At 37.6% G+C, this 12,932-nt stretch overlaps 1 protein-coding gene across 1 annotated transcript; it reads left to right on the top strand.

The window, feature by feature from the left end:
- The first annotated feature begins 2,461 nt into the window (after positions 1 to 2,461).
- Positions 2,462 to 11,627, top strand: tmem135 (transmembrane protein 135). Its single transcript, XM_020639885.3, has 15 exons — positions 2,462 to 2,648; positions 3,170 to 3,297; positions 4,597 to 4,689; positions 4,930 to 4,963; positions 5,066 to 5,131; positions 6,033 to 6,079; positions 6,197 to 6,238; positions 6,332 to 6,508; positions 6,597 to 6,666; positions 6,768 to 6,935; positions 7,949 to 8,012; positions 8,153 to 8,229; positions 8,523 to 8,621; positions 8,707 to 8,774; positions 9,637 to 11,627. The coding sequence occupies exons 1-15, from the start codon at positions 2,511 to 2,513 to the stop codon at positions 9,770 to 9,772; spliced, it is 1,407 nt and encodes a 468-aa protein (XP_020495541.2). The 5' UTR covers positions 2,462 to 2,510; the 3' UTR covers positions 9,773 to 11,627.
- Positions 11,628 to 12,932: the final 1,305 nt, after the last annotated feature.

Here is a 12,932-nt window from a genome sequence, read left to right as displayed (position 1 = left end):
TACATTTGAGAGTAGTATCAAAAAGAAATATATATATTACTAACAATAATAATAATGAAAATTGACGAGACAAACATAAATAAAAAATGAATAAAATACATGATGTTTTAAACACAATCTCATCATCACCACCTGATGAGTCATTCTGTCATGGAGCACATTTTGTCTCCCCTGCTAAATAGGAAGATTATATTTTATAAACGTTAATGTTTTGGTCGAGAAGGTGCACATTCATTTAGGCTATGTAAAAATATGTGTAGATGAATTTTGTTCTTTACAAATCACTTACTGTAAGTTGATAACCTTAACATGAATACAAGAATTCCCGAAGTGAACGTATTTTTGTTTAAAGTAAAATAAAAGGAATCCCTTATTAAACTGAAGAAGGAAAGTTTGGTTAGTATTTTCCCTTTGTTCAATCATGCATGAGTCTCATTCACTCCAGGGGGAGGTGAGGTTGATTACACTTGAAGTCAATGTGGCACTGATTACAGAGCTCCTCTCTGACTGGCACAAGAGGACAGGGAACAGGGTATACAAGGTGTTTGAGATGTCCCTTTTGAGGACACACTTTTCCTTATCTTTGTCTGCAGATGACATTTCATAATGGATGGAAGAACATTTCCCCTGATTTGTGTGTGTGGCCAGCATGAATAAATTTCAGTTTCAACTGAGAAAATCTGCAACTTGGTTGTCCATCCTTTTTCCACTCACACTCTGCCTGCCATCCAGAATTGAAACAAATTCAAAATCACGAGCACCCAATTTCTAAGTAGCCTATTGATGTCATTCACTGGAGTTTTTTTTAAATCAGTAGAACAATTGGATTTCCAGTATGTGAAATAATAGTCCATCTTGGGTTTATTTGCTGATAATGCAGTTATTGAAATAGGAAATCAAGAAATCTTACATCTTAATAATGTTTTCCTAGTCAGTTTGTGGTGCTTCATAGCTTATTATGAACGGCTAAATATGTGAAAATAAACTATGATGTGATGTTGTTCAGGGATTTCACCAGTTGCAGCAACACTGGAAACTCCTGTCTTGCAAAAAGTGGAAATTTTCTTAAGCCACCTCATCCTTGTAAAACACATTCCTGTCAACACAGCACTTGTGTCATACTTAGAAGATTAGGCTGACACCTGCTGGAAAACTCTGAGCAGTACAACTGTAGAGAGGCTGAGCTTTTTAGGAAGTAAAGGTGAACAGAAAAGCAACATAACTCAGTGACACTTGTATTATCGCCTGACTTTGGTTGGTGTGTTCATCTTTCTGATCAATCCCTTACATTTCTCAGTTCAGACTCCAACCAAACACAGCGATGCAGCTTCTACAGGAAGATATATGCCTTTAATCGGCAAGGCTGAACTTTATGAGGTTTGAGGTCTTGTTTCCATACTAGAGTAGCCTAATGATGTGCAGGTCAAGTACCTTGCATGCCCTTAGAATTTAATCTTTTTGTTGGTTCTAAAAAGCCTCAACCGGTGCCCAAATAAGGCCTTGCAATGTTTTATATATATTTACAGATTAGAGCATTTAGTTGAATAGGCAGTATTTCGTCAAAACCAACTGTGATGTTTATAGTAGTAGAATTAAAAACAAAAATCCTTCATTTTTTTAATACACAAATCTCCTCAATAGGCGTATCTTGCAAATTACGATCCCAAATACAAATAGTTTTTTTTTAACCTGATTTCCTATGTTTTAGGCTAACCAGATTATACCAAATTAAATAACCAAACAAATCTTTATTAACCGAATTAGACCAAATTAGTTAAACTCTTTATTAATCCAATTAGACCAAATTAGATATTTACAATATGAGGTGTGGAAGTCAGTAAAGTCAGTGCTGTGTGTTGTGTATGAGTGGAGTGTGTAGGTCTTGTGAAATGCAAACATTGCAAAAGGTAACTTTGTCTAACATTCTCAAAAAAAAAAAAATGCAGTATACCTGTGAATAAGATCAGAGCAGAGAGAGTGTGTGTGTGTGTGTGTGTGTGTGACTAACTATTGCTCTAATATAGTGAGCTGAAATGAGACCACAGGTTGCGACACACCTCCAAGACAATGTCAATGACAACAATGCAATAAACACTGCTGGGGCATCACAGTATGCCAATTTTCCTTATACTCGTTTAAATCGTCTCCATTTTCTTCCTGTCAGGACGTCATCGTGTTTAAGCCTTGGATACAAAAAAAATAATTAATTTACTTTAGGCTACACACTCCACTCATACACATCACACAACACTCACTTTACTGACTTCCACACCTCATATTGTAAATATCTCATTTGGTCTAATTGGATTAATAAAGAGTTTAACTAATTTGGTCTAATTCGGTTAATAAAGATTCGTTTGGTTATTTAATTTGGTATAGCCTACTGTCCGCTCTCTACAGCGCCGTGCGCGTGAACAACTCCCACGCGGGAACGCGCTGATCTCACGGCGAACGCGCACGGCAGCGCGTGGCCGCCTCCCTGCTGCTGGTTGTCAGTGGTGTAGAGAGACATGGCTGTGCTCAGCAAGATACCCCACAACTGCTACGAGATCGGTCACACCTGGAGCCCCTCATGTGTGCAGTCTGCTGTGGACATAACCAGGGGTGCTCTCGAGGTCTCCTTTAAAATATACGCGCCCCTTTACCTGGTGAGTTTGTGCCGCTTGCTCTGCAGTGTTTGCACTTGTAGTCTCCGGAGCTAAAGTTAGCTAGCTAACCAGGTAAGGCTAACCAATCGCTAGTTCATTACACGCGTTGTAAAGTTAAAGATTAGCTAGACAGTTGTTGTTGTTTTTTTACTGGGGGGTCTAAGTTCAAAAGGAAAGAAGCGAAAACGGTGCTCGAACTTTGTTGCCATGTAGAAAAAAACACGGCCAAGACACAGTGATAGTTAAGTAACAGAGGCTAACTAACAACCTTCCAAAACACCATCTGATAATGTCAACTGTGCAGCCAGACACAACACAGTCTCCTCGTTTAACCAGTTAGTTATCACCCTTTATTTATTTTTTTATTTTTATTTTTTGCAGTTTTGCTTTTCTCCCATCATCAGCTTCAAAGTTCAATTACATTTGCAACACAAATTTTTGCAATGATTTGGCAACCAAATCTCATGACACTCAAGTGGCTCTGAACTCTGTGCATCATGAGTGTATTTGTGTCTGTGCAGATAGCAGCAGTTCTAAGGAGAAGGAAGAAGGATTACTATTTAAAAAGGCTTCTCCCTGAGATCCTGTGGTCTACCTCTTTCCTCACTGCCAATGGAGGTCTCTACATTGTTTTCTTCTGCATTCTCAGGTTAGTAGGTCCAACCAGTGGCACTCACTCTCACAGACACCAAAGGCTGCTGTCACTTGACATTAAGATAATGAGATTGATTATTGTTATTAATTTAATCCATATTAATTATTGAGCTGTGGAAAAGGGGTAGGATTAAATAAGTTTTATACTTCTTCCTACTCCTTTTCAGGCATATCAATTGAATTTATGTAATTTTCTTTTTCTTTTTTTGTGAAATAATTTGAGCATTGCTTTTTTTGTTTATTGTATTTTCGTGCTTTTCATTTTGTTTTGTATTTTTGATATGTTTGATTTTATTTGATATGTCTGAAATAAATTTAATCAATCAATCTATCTATCAATCTATCAATATCATGATACTGATTCTGATGAATCTGGGAAATATGCATAAACTGAAGTGTGCAGTTAAAAACAGCTGTATACTATTAATCACCCTGAATCTTCCCTAACATTTGACTGTAGTTGGATGCTGTTATCACATGACAAATTATCCGGAATCAGTTTTGATTTGCTGCTTTAAACAAGTTCCCCGTGGCAACTGCTTTAGGGAAGCAAGTCAAACCTTTTTTTTTTTTTTTCCATAGCAAATCCTGGCTTTATGTTTATCACATATCTGATTGGTGTAAAGTCTGGCATACAAGCTACCAGGTCCTTCATTTTAAAAGATTCTCAAATTAAATATTCGTATCAGAACAAGTCTGTAAGAATCTTATTTAATGCATCTTTGGATGGGTTTACATGTTAATGATTGAAACTGGAGATTCACACTGCAACATGGAATATGAAAATGCACCTAAATAACTAAAGGAGTCAAGCCTTGGTGTTTGTGGTGGATGTATCTCAGAGTTTGTTGTTTTTTTCATTAACCACGTTTTTCAGACATGCTTTGTGAACTTTCTATGTAATAACAATTACAGGTTTACAATGTGTATTACTCATCCAAAACAATCCTTGTGTTCTTGAATTATAAAAAAAATAAAAAAAATATGTGCAAGACGTTTTCTCCCACACAGAATAATTGCAAAGCTCATACAAAAAATAACTAAAGGTGTATATTTAGGTCCTTCTTCTTCATATCCATGTTGACAAGCTACTACTCTTCTTTGGCATGAGGGTACCTGAACTCAAAGTGTTGCTTATAATTCATTGTATGGTTTGCTGTAAACTTAACATCTCTCTTTATGATTAAGAAAGATAAATAACTCAGATTTGAGCCAAACACTACTTTTTTTAACATATTAAAAGAAAAGAAAAAAACAGTTTTGGTGGATTAACGCTTTAATATTCATAATTCAGGAAACTGTTGGGAGGATTCTACTCCTGGTCGGCCGGCTTTGGCTCGGCACTGCCTGCATCCTATATCGCAATTCTCCTGGAGCGCAAGAGCAGGTGAGACTCCTGATGAGTTTTTTATTTTTATTTAGACGTTTCTTGTTTCTGCTTCTCTCTCAAAGTCTTGTTTGTTTTTCACCATAACACATTTTCATACACAAGTCTTTGTTAAAAGTTGTACTTAACTTTTGGGAGCCTCTTCAAGATGTTTGATATATTTGAAATATCAGACTTGACGTTCAAGATTTGAATCTGTTTTTATACACTATTTCTATTTTCTGTCTGTTTCCCTACTAGGAGAGGGCTGCTGACAATATACATGACCAATCTAGTAAGAACTACTTTTCTCATTTAAAGGTTATTAGTTATACATCGCCAGATAACTCTGCTGTTGCCACACAATGTATATGACACAGTGTGATCTTGTTTTCAGGCCACGGAGACTCTGTTCCGCATGGCGGTGACACGAGGCATCGTCACACCAATCAAACATGGAGAGGTAAGACGATCCAGTTTTTGGTTTTGCTAGAAATTAAGTTAGCATAATATTAAAACACATAATACAGGTGAGCCTGTCTTAATTCTGGAGCTTTTTTTTCTATTTGCTTTCTGTCATCAGATAACAATAATACCTTTGTTGGGTTCTACCAGCTGTAGACTGATGTCTGAGTCTAAAGCAGTAGATTTAGATGATGGGATACATCCCTTACCTCATGTATTATAATATCTCCAGCTGAAGTGGGTCTGTTTATTTCAAAGGACAGATAAATGTGTCAGAGCACAGACTTAGGCCCCGTGTCCACCTAGTGTTTTTTCTGTGCATTTGCAGCAGCAGGCGGCCGCAGTGGCCAGCATCTTTTTTTACTGAGCGCGCTGCCTTTTTTGTGCGGCTGCTCCGAATGCTCAAGTTCAAAATCTTTCAACTATTCAGAAAGGCGCTGTTGACATAACCAGTGTTTTTTTTCTTATAATGTATGATACTCCCTGCAGTTTTGCCGCTTACGGTTCCATGTCTCCTGGAGTAAAAACGATCTAAAATAAAAAACATATAGCAAAAAGCGACGCGGCAATTGTCAACAGACTGTTGTCATAGAGACAGGACGGGCGTGCAGCGCTTTTCTTCTCAGCGCACAAAAGAGATATGAGTGCACAGCAAGCGCTTTTCTGCCCAGAAAAAAACATTAGGTGGACACAGGGCCTTAGTCTTCCTTCTGTCTTTGACCATTTGTTGAACGTAGCATGTCAGTGATTGTAGTTGAGACTTGATGGTTTTCTAAAAAGAAAACCTGAAATGCAAAACTTATGACTCTCCATCACAGATTTTACCAGTAAAAATGGCCAGATGTTAATGTTTGGTGTATTGTTCTGATGCCCTCGTTGTTGTTGGTGATCCAATTTAGGTGCTTCTGTTCTGCATTACTTCATCGCTCTACATGTACTTCTTCAGGTCAGAGCAGCACATTGGACATATTCATACATATGTCAAACAATTGGTTATAATATTAAAGACCTGTATACGTGTGATGAGCTTGAGTTTGATGTTGTTGTTTTTTTTTTACTGCAGGAGTCAAGATGGTCTAAAAGGCTTTGCATTCTCTGCATTGAAGTAAGTTATCCACGCTCCCACTGCTGCCTTGAATGAGGTCGCCGACAGTGTTTTGGTAGAGCTAACGTGAGTCATGTGCACGATCCGTCACAGGTTCATCATCGGCAAAGAAGAGATTCCGACTCACCCTGTCACGGCAGAAAACATCTGCCCGAGGCCCCAGGAGAGAGCGGCTGCTATAGAGGCCGAGGACAGACAAGTGTCAGCAGAGAGGCCGAGCTCCAGGAGGAAAACTCTGGTGGCCTACGTGAGGGAACTGCTCGAATCAATGTGAGAGGATCTACATGTTACACAAACACATGTGGATGTTCTCAGAGCTCCCAGTAATTACTTTTTTTATTGTGTGTTTACAATCCAGATGCAAAAAAGGTCCAAGACACAGATGTTGTAAACACTACCAAGACAACTGCATTTCCTATTGTGTCAAAGTAAGACACTCTGCGTATGAAGCATTTATAATACTCAAATCCTTTACAATGAATGACGTTTAACCAGTATGAGCTACGTCTTTATTTTTTCCACATCCCAGGGTTTTGTCAGGATGTTCAGTGTCGGCTACCTGATTCAGTGTTGTCTCAAAGTACCCTCAGCGTTCAGGCAGATGTTCTCCAAACCTTCTCGGCTCCCCTCCCTCTTCTACAACAAAGAGAACTTCCAGCTTGGGGCGTTTCTAGGATCGTTTGTCAGCATCTACAAGGTGCATTTCTTTCTTCCTTCACTACTTCCTACAAAACCTCTTGTGTTTACATTTACTATAGCTGGCACGTTTTCTGACATCTACGTTGCTTTTTTTTTTTTTTCTTGCCAAAATATTAGAATAAATCAACAATACGACTTTACAAATGATTTTTGATAGTGTGACAGTATTATTGATTTTTCTTTTAATGTAATCCCAACGTGTATTCATTAGTATTGTTTATGTGTAACTCTTTTATTTTTCACAAGTATTATTATTATTTTAAAAACATTTATTTATTTATTGAGTACAAATGACCAACAGGGTACCCCGTGAACAGCCAGCATACATTCTCAGGCGACCGTCGGTTGCAGAAACATACAATGGAAAAATAAATCAATACACTGTGCCACACTGAAAATGACTTTACCATCTCTTTAATGTGAGTGTGAGTTTTGTGACTGGGTATCATCACATGAATACAAGAACACAAGTATGAGTGCAGCAGATCAAGTATAGCCTTATAAATAAGGACATGTCGACCCATAGACAATGCAGGCCAGCCAACTCGGTCATACAGTGTACAATGATGAGTCAGGACCCTGAGATTTGTGATGAATCTCCACACGCCATGATATACAGTATCCAAAGATTTGAACCACTGAGAAGATGCGTACGTTTATAAAACATCGCCGTAATCAATCAGAATCAAAATATAGAAATAAAGAAAAAAGTAAATATTCCAATACCAGATGGTAAAACAGTATTTAGAAAAGTCAAACATTACACGGACTCACTTGTTTTATTTGAGGAGGATTGTAAATGTAGACCTCATAAATCTTCAGCGACTACCCACTTCTATTACTTTAATTCTCTTAGATTTCTTTGTCTGATTTTACCACTTATGTTTGATATCATGTGCTCGAACATCTCCAGGTTTTACTCATGCTTAATATCACTTATGTTGTCATCTGAGTGTAACTTTAAAAAAAAAAAAAAAAGTTTTAGTTTTTTTCTGTTTGTCTTTCACTTAGGGAGCGAGCTGTTTGCTGCGCTGGGTGCGTAACATTGATGATGAACTCAACGCACTGATTGCCGGTAAGACGGGACTGATAGTGTGAACGGTTTAAATAGAATTCCTAAAGAGCAATCCTCCTCCTGATGTTGTCATGTCGCAGCTGATTTACCTCTGTTTGATGAATGACTCTTTCTTCTTCTTCTTCTCTCCATGCTTGAAGGCTTCCTGGCTGGTACTTCAATGTTCTTCTACAAAAGCACGACCATATCCATGTATCTCTTCACTAAGCTGGTGGAGGTAAGAGACGATCGAGGATAGCCAATGACAGTTCATAGAAAGTGTGTTGTCAAGAAAGTATTGATCCCTCTATGAAGGATAGACAAACAGTGCTCACTGAACAGAACACACTGAACTAATCAGTGCACCTGTATGCAGAGAATCTGTGAAAGGATTTACTGATTAAACACAGCGTTATATCTTAACGGAATCCAATAGATAAAGGAATGTTTGAGTATGTTTATGTCTTATCTGAAATATATCCATTTTGGACATTTTATCATTACCGACACATGTGTTTTTTCTGTCTTTAGACCATGTACTTTAAGGGCATCGAGGCCGGACGGTTCCCTTACTTTCCCCACGCAGACACCGTCCTGTACGCCATCTCCACTGCTATCTGTTTCCAAGCTGTAAGTTACACATACAGTCTTTCATAAATGTTATTCTCATTTTTTTTGCTGAGTTTATATCTATTGACTCGTTACTGTTCCACAGGCTGTGATGGAAGTGCAGAACCTCAGGCCCACATACTGGAAGTTCCTGCTGCGTTTAACAAAGGGCAGGTAGGAAAATATACTTTAGAATCTGTCTGCTGTATAACTATGTTTGAATCTGCTCCCTTAAAAGAGGAGTTAAGTTTATCTTTCTGAATGCTTTAAAGAGAGCAAACTCTACATTATTTAGTATAGGTAACACGTGTTTCATACTTGTGTTATTTATTCGACTGAATGTAAAATGAGCTCAATGATCTTTGAAAGATTGACTGTTTGTCAGCAGATTTGTCAAAGGCGACTCCAAAGTTCAAATATGACCTGATACAGACTTTCTGATCACTAGGTAATTGGGTTGCACACTTTTGTAAATGTTGAACATCAGTATCGGCCGACGTCTGCCCAGTTGGCAGGATATCGGTCAGACGGCAAATATTGTGGAATGTCAGAAGCCGATGTGTAATCTGATTTGTCGCATCGATTTAATGCTGGCAAGTTAGTAAACCTGACAGCTGATTCAGAGAAGAGGTTTTTTTATTGGGCAGAAGGAGAAGTCGCATGTTGGACAATCTCTGATTTGTTTTCACGGTCAAACATTAAAGAAAAGTGAACTGTGACCTTTAGAGGAGGGAAGACTAACAACAGTTTAACTAAATCACAGTTCATTAAAAAAAACTGACAAAAAGAATCACAAAAAAACAGAATCAGTGATCAACTAAGTTATTATTGAGATATTGGTATCAGCCCTGAGTTCACAATAGGTGGATCGCATTTTAGCCCTCTGTACTTTTATGTTACACATTTGCATCACTGCAATGTCTTTGTCTGATTATCACAACAGATTCAGTATGATGTCAGGGCTGCAGGGATACATTGTGGCTAACTGCTTTGCTGTCTCTTGATAATACAGATGATTTTATGTCTCCTCTCTCAGGTTTGCCCTGATGCACCGACAGTTGCTCGATGTGTTCGGGACTCAGGCCTCCAGGGACTTTAAAGGCTTTGTGCCCAAACTGGACCCTCGTTTCACCACGGTGCTTCCACCAGGAGCCGACTTCACACTCGGATGATTTGGGATCAGGGCTCTCAGCAGGCATTATAGGGTTACCTCAACAGGAAATCAGACAGTTTGGTTATTTTTCCTGAGTAATTTAAGGATTTTTTAAGAAGGTGTTATAACAGTTAAGAAGTAATGATGATGATGTGAAGAGATTGGATGTTAAGATCCAAGATCTGTCAAAAGCAGGATGTCACGTCGGGAGCATTGAATGTGTTGAGTTTTATAGGCGGGATTAAAGACAGGGTTGCTATGGATACAGGTAACTGGTAAAATAGATGAAACACATGATTTTGAATTTTACAAATACATCAGTCGAAGTATTTTTATTTGTATATGTTGTCAGACATCGACCTTCAGCTAAACAGCAGGGATGGTAGGACTAATTTAAATTGCCCCACAGTGTCACAGATAAATAAAAACATGATTGGTTGATTCGACTTGCGATTCGACAACATTCCCTTTGTTGGCACGTGTAGGTTTGTGCTGACTGAACTCAGTTCGTTATTTGGATGCTCGCTTCACATCACAGGATGAAACTCGCTAACTAATCGTTTTTTTTTTTGGAATAGGGACGGGACTCCTGATTTTTGACATTGACTGAAGAACAGATTGGAGATAACTTCTCCCTGATCATTTCAGAATGTGATTTAAAGACTGTGTGTGAGACTGATGATTATGTAGCCCTATCAAATAATATATATTGTGTATTAGACAATGGAAAGTGTATTTAGATTGTGCTTTATGGTGTGAAAATACGACGGAGAAGATACATTTCAGAATGTAGTTTAGCTTTCTTTTTTATCCCCACCTTTAGTTACTGAAGGATTTTCTTAACGACTAATCTAACTAAATTAACATCTTAATGGGGTAAAAAGAAAGCATGGAGTACCATGTCAAAATGTTTAAATGTCACTAGAAGTTGTTAATGTTGTATACGGGCTGCATCTTTGTTTAACATTCAACAAGTCAGACTCGAATGACGATGCAAGGGGGAGACTTTTATTTTGAAAATCTATCTAATGCAAAGACAGAAAAATGATCAGATGGTGTTTGAAATGAATACTATAAGCCACAATACATCATTTTCAAACAAATTCTCAAAAAGTCATTGCTACTGTCAACCTGATCCATCATTCATTTTGTTCTTTAGGTGTTTAGGTAAGAAATGACCACTAATATTCACTCACACAGGACACATCCAAAGACCAGTTCAGTTTGTTGTTGTGTCACTGGCGCTCATAAAAGGCTGTTGGCTGTCTGTGTTTCTGCTTCACTTGGTTTCAAAGTGAACCCTATCACCAGACCTGGATAGAAACGCTGTTTACAGAAGAGTTTGCATATGGGCAACAAGCAATCTTATTTCTTTGAATCAAAATCACACATCTCATTCTTTTTCTTTTCATGATTTCTGCTGCTGAGCGAGATTAGGGGATCCGACAGAAAGATGTTTAAAATATATTTCATGTTCTCATAAATCACATTGGCTTTGCTGTGAATGAAATAACAGGGAAAGTTTTGTGCTTCTGTTCTCATCGCAAAATGACACTTAAATGCATTTCCGATATCAGTCGCACAATAAATGAAAGCTTGATTCCAGATGTGAAATGTTTTGTATTTGCTTACTTTCAGTTTTGCTTTTAATCTTCAGACTCAACCAAGCTTTAGACATAACTGACCTCCAAACCAGAAGCCATGGTTGTAGACAGGTAGAGAACAAAATACACTTTTAGACTTAAGTATATGTTTAAAAAAAATATATATATATATATATGTGTTAACTAAATCTATCTCACAGGATTATATTCCAACTCTGCAAATGTTCTGATTTATGTTAAAGGATGTTTATTAAAACATTTTTGATTTGACGTGCATGAGGTGTTTGTGTTCTGTGTGTAGTTTGATTTCATTCATTGTTCAATGTGAAGGGCGAACCAAAAAAGGAAATGTGTGGACTTGGTCTTCACTGAGGACAGAGGCTAGAAACCAAGAGAAGTTATTGATTCATCTGACGGCTGTTTCCTGTTCTGGTTTTCTCTATGGCCTTACCTTATTGTGAAATTAAGAACTTAAACATAGAGAAACATGCTGTAGCCGATCTTTTGTTGCTGGCTACTCTTTATATGCAATCACATTTCTTAACACTTCTTAATGTTTAGGATTCTTCTATGATAGAAATGCAGCACATGCAGAGACAATCAGGCATACTGCTCCTTTACTCTTCAAGTTTCTCTTTATCCCAAAGCCTCAGGATTCCAAATAGCTGCAGTGACAGATACCATTCGTTGGAGCCGGTAATCAAATATTACTTGTTTTTACTGTGTTGAAACTGTTTCACAAAATTCCAAATAATCCATTGTGCACTTTTAACTTGCAAAATTGGGAAAGAGTTATCAAACTCCTGAGGTAAAGGTTATTTGTAAGTTAGGAAAGGCAAGTAAAAGGTACGCTATCTGAGCCCCTGCTGTTTCTTCTCTTTAGTAAAGTCTCCTAAACTGTGTCAGTCTCTCTGTGTCTTAATAATTTTAAGTCTTTTTTGATTCACCAGTTTATCAAGGACATGATAGAGAATGAGCAAAAGGATGCAATCGATGTAATCATTGCAGATCTGTAGACAATGACTATTATAGACAAGAGGATGAAACTAACTTCAGCATATTCATCAGCCCATATTGACCAGTTCAACAAACTAACTCCATAATTTGATAATTTACCATAATTGAAGTCCAACAAAGGGTTGTCAAAGCACTCCAATTTTAAACTTAGACACAAAAATCAAACAATGTTAATGCCTAATTTCGATACTTCTCGTTTTTAATTAGAAAATTCCACTAAAATGTTGGCAATGCTTCAGTTCAGATACCATGCAATTTCGACAGTGAGTCAATCCGAAGGCTGATTTTATTCATATTCACGCACGGTCTTTTGAAATAGATAGATAAAATAAAAAGTTATAATTTCCCAAAAAGTATTGTCAATTTTGCCTTAGTCCAGCAGTGATTCCTCATGACCTTGGAGACCTTAACATGTCACCTTAAGACACAAAATAAATAAAAAATCCCAGAAAAAAAAAAGAAGATATTTACATTTAAGGGAGTTTCCCTCTCTGGACAACATTTCCAACTCTTTTCTTTTCAATGTTCTCCACGGCCCTTTAGTTTACAAGACTGCAG

The sequence above is a fragment of the Labrus bergylta genome, chromosome 14 (genome assembly GCF_963930695.1).
Source record: "Labrus bergylta chromosome 14, fLabBer1.1, whole genome shotgun sequence".
Classification (NCBI taxonomy): domain Eukaryota; kingdom Metazoa; phylum Chordata; class Actinopteri; order Labriformes; family Labridae; genus Labrus; species Labrus bergylta.
Note: the sequence above shows the minus strand (reverse complement) of the source record. Positions and strands in the feature narration are given on the sequence as shown.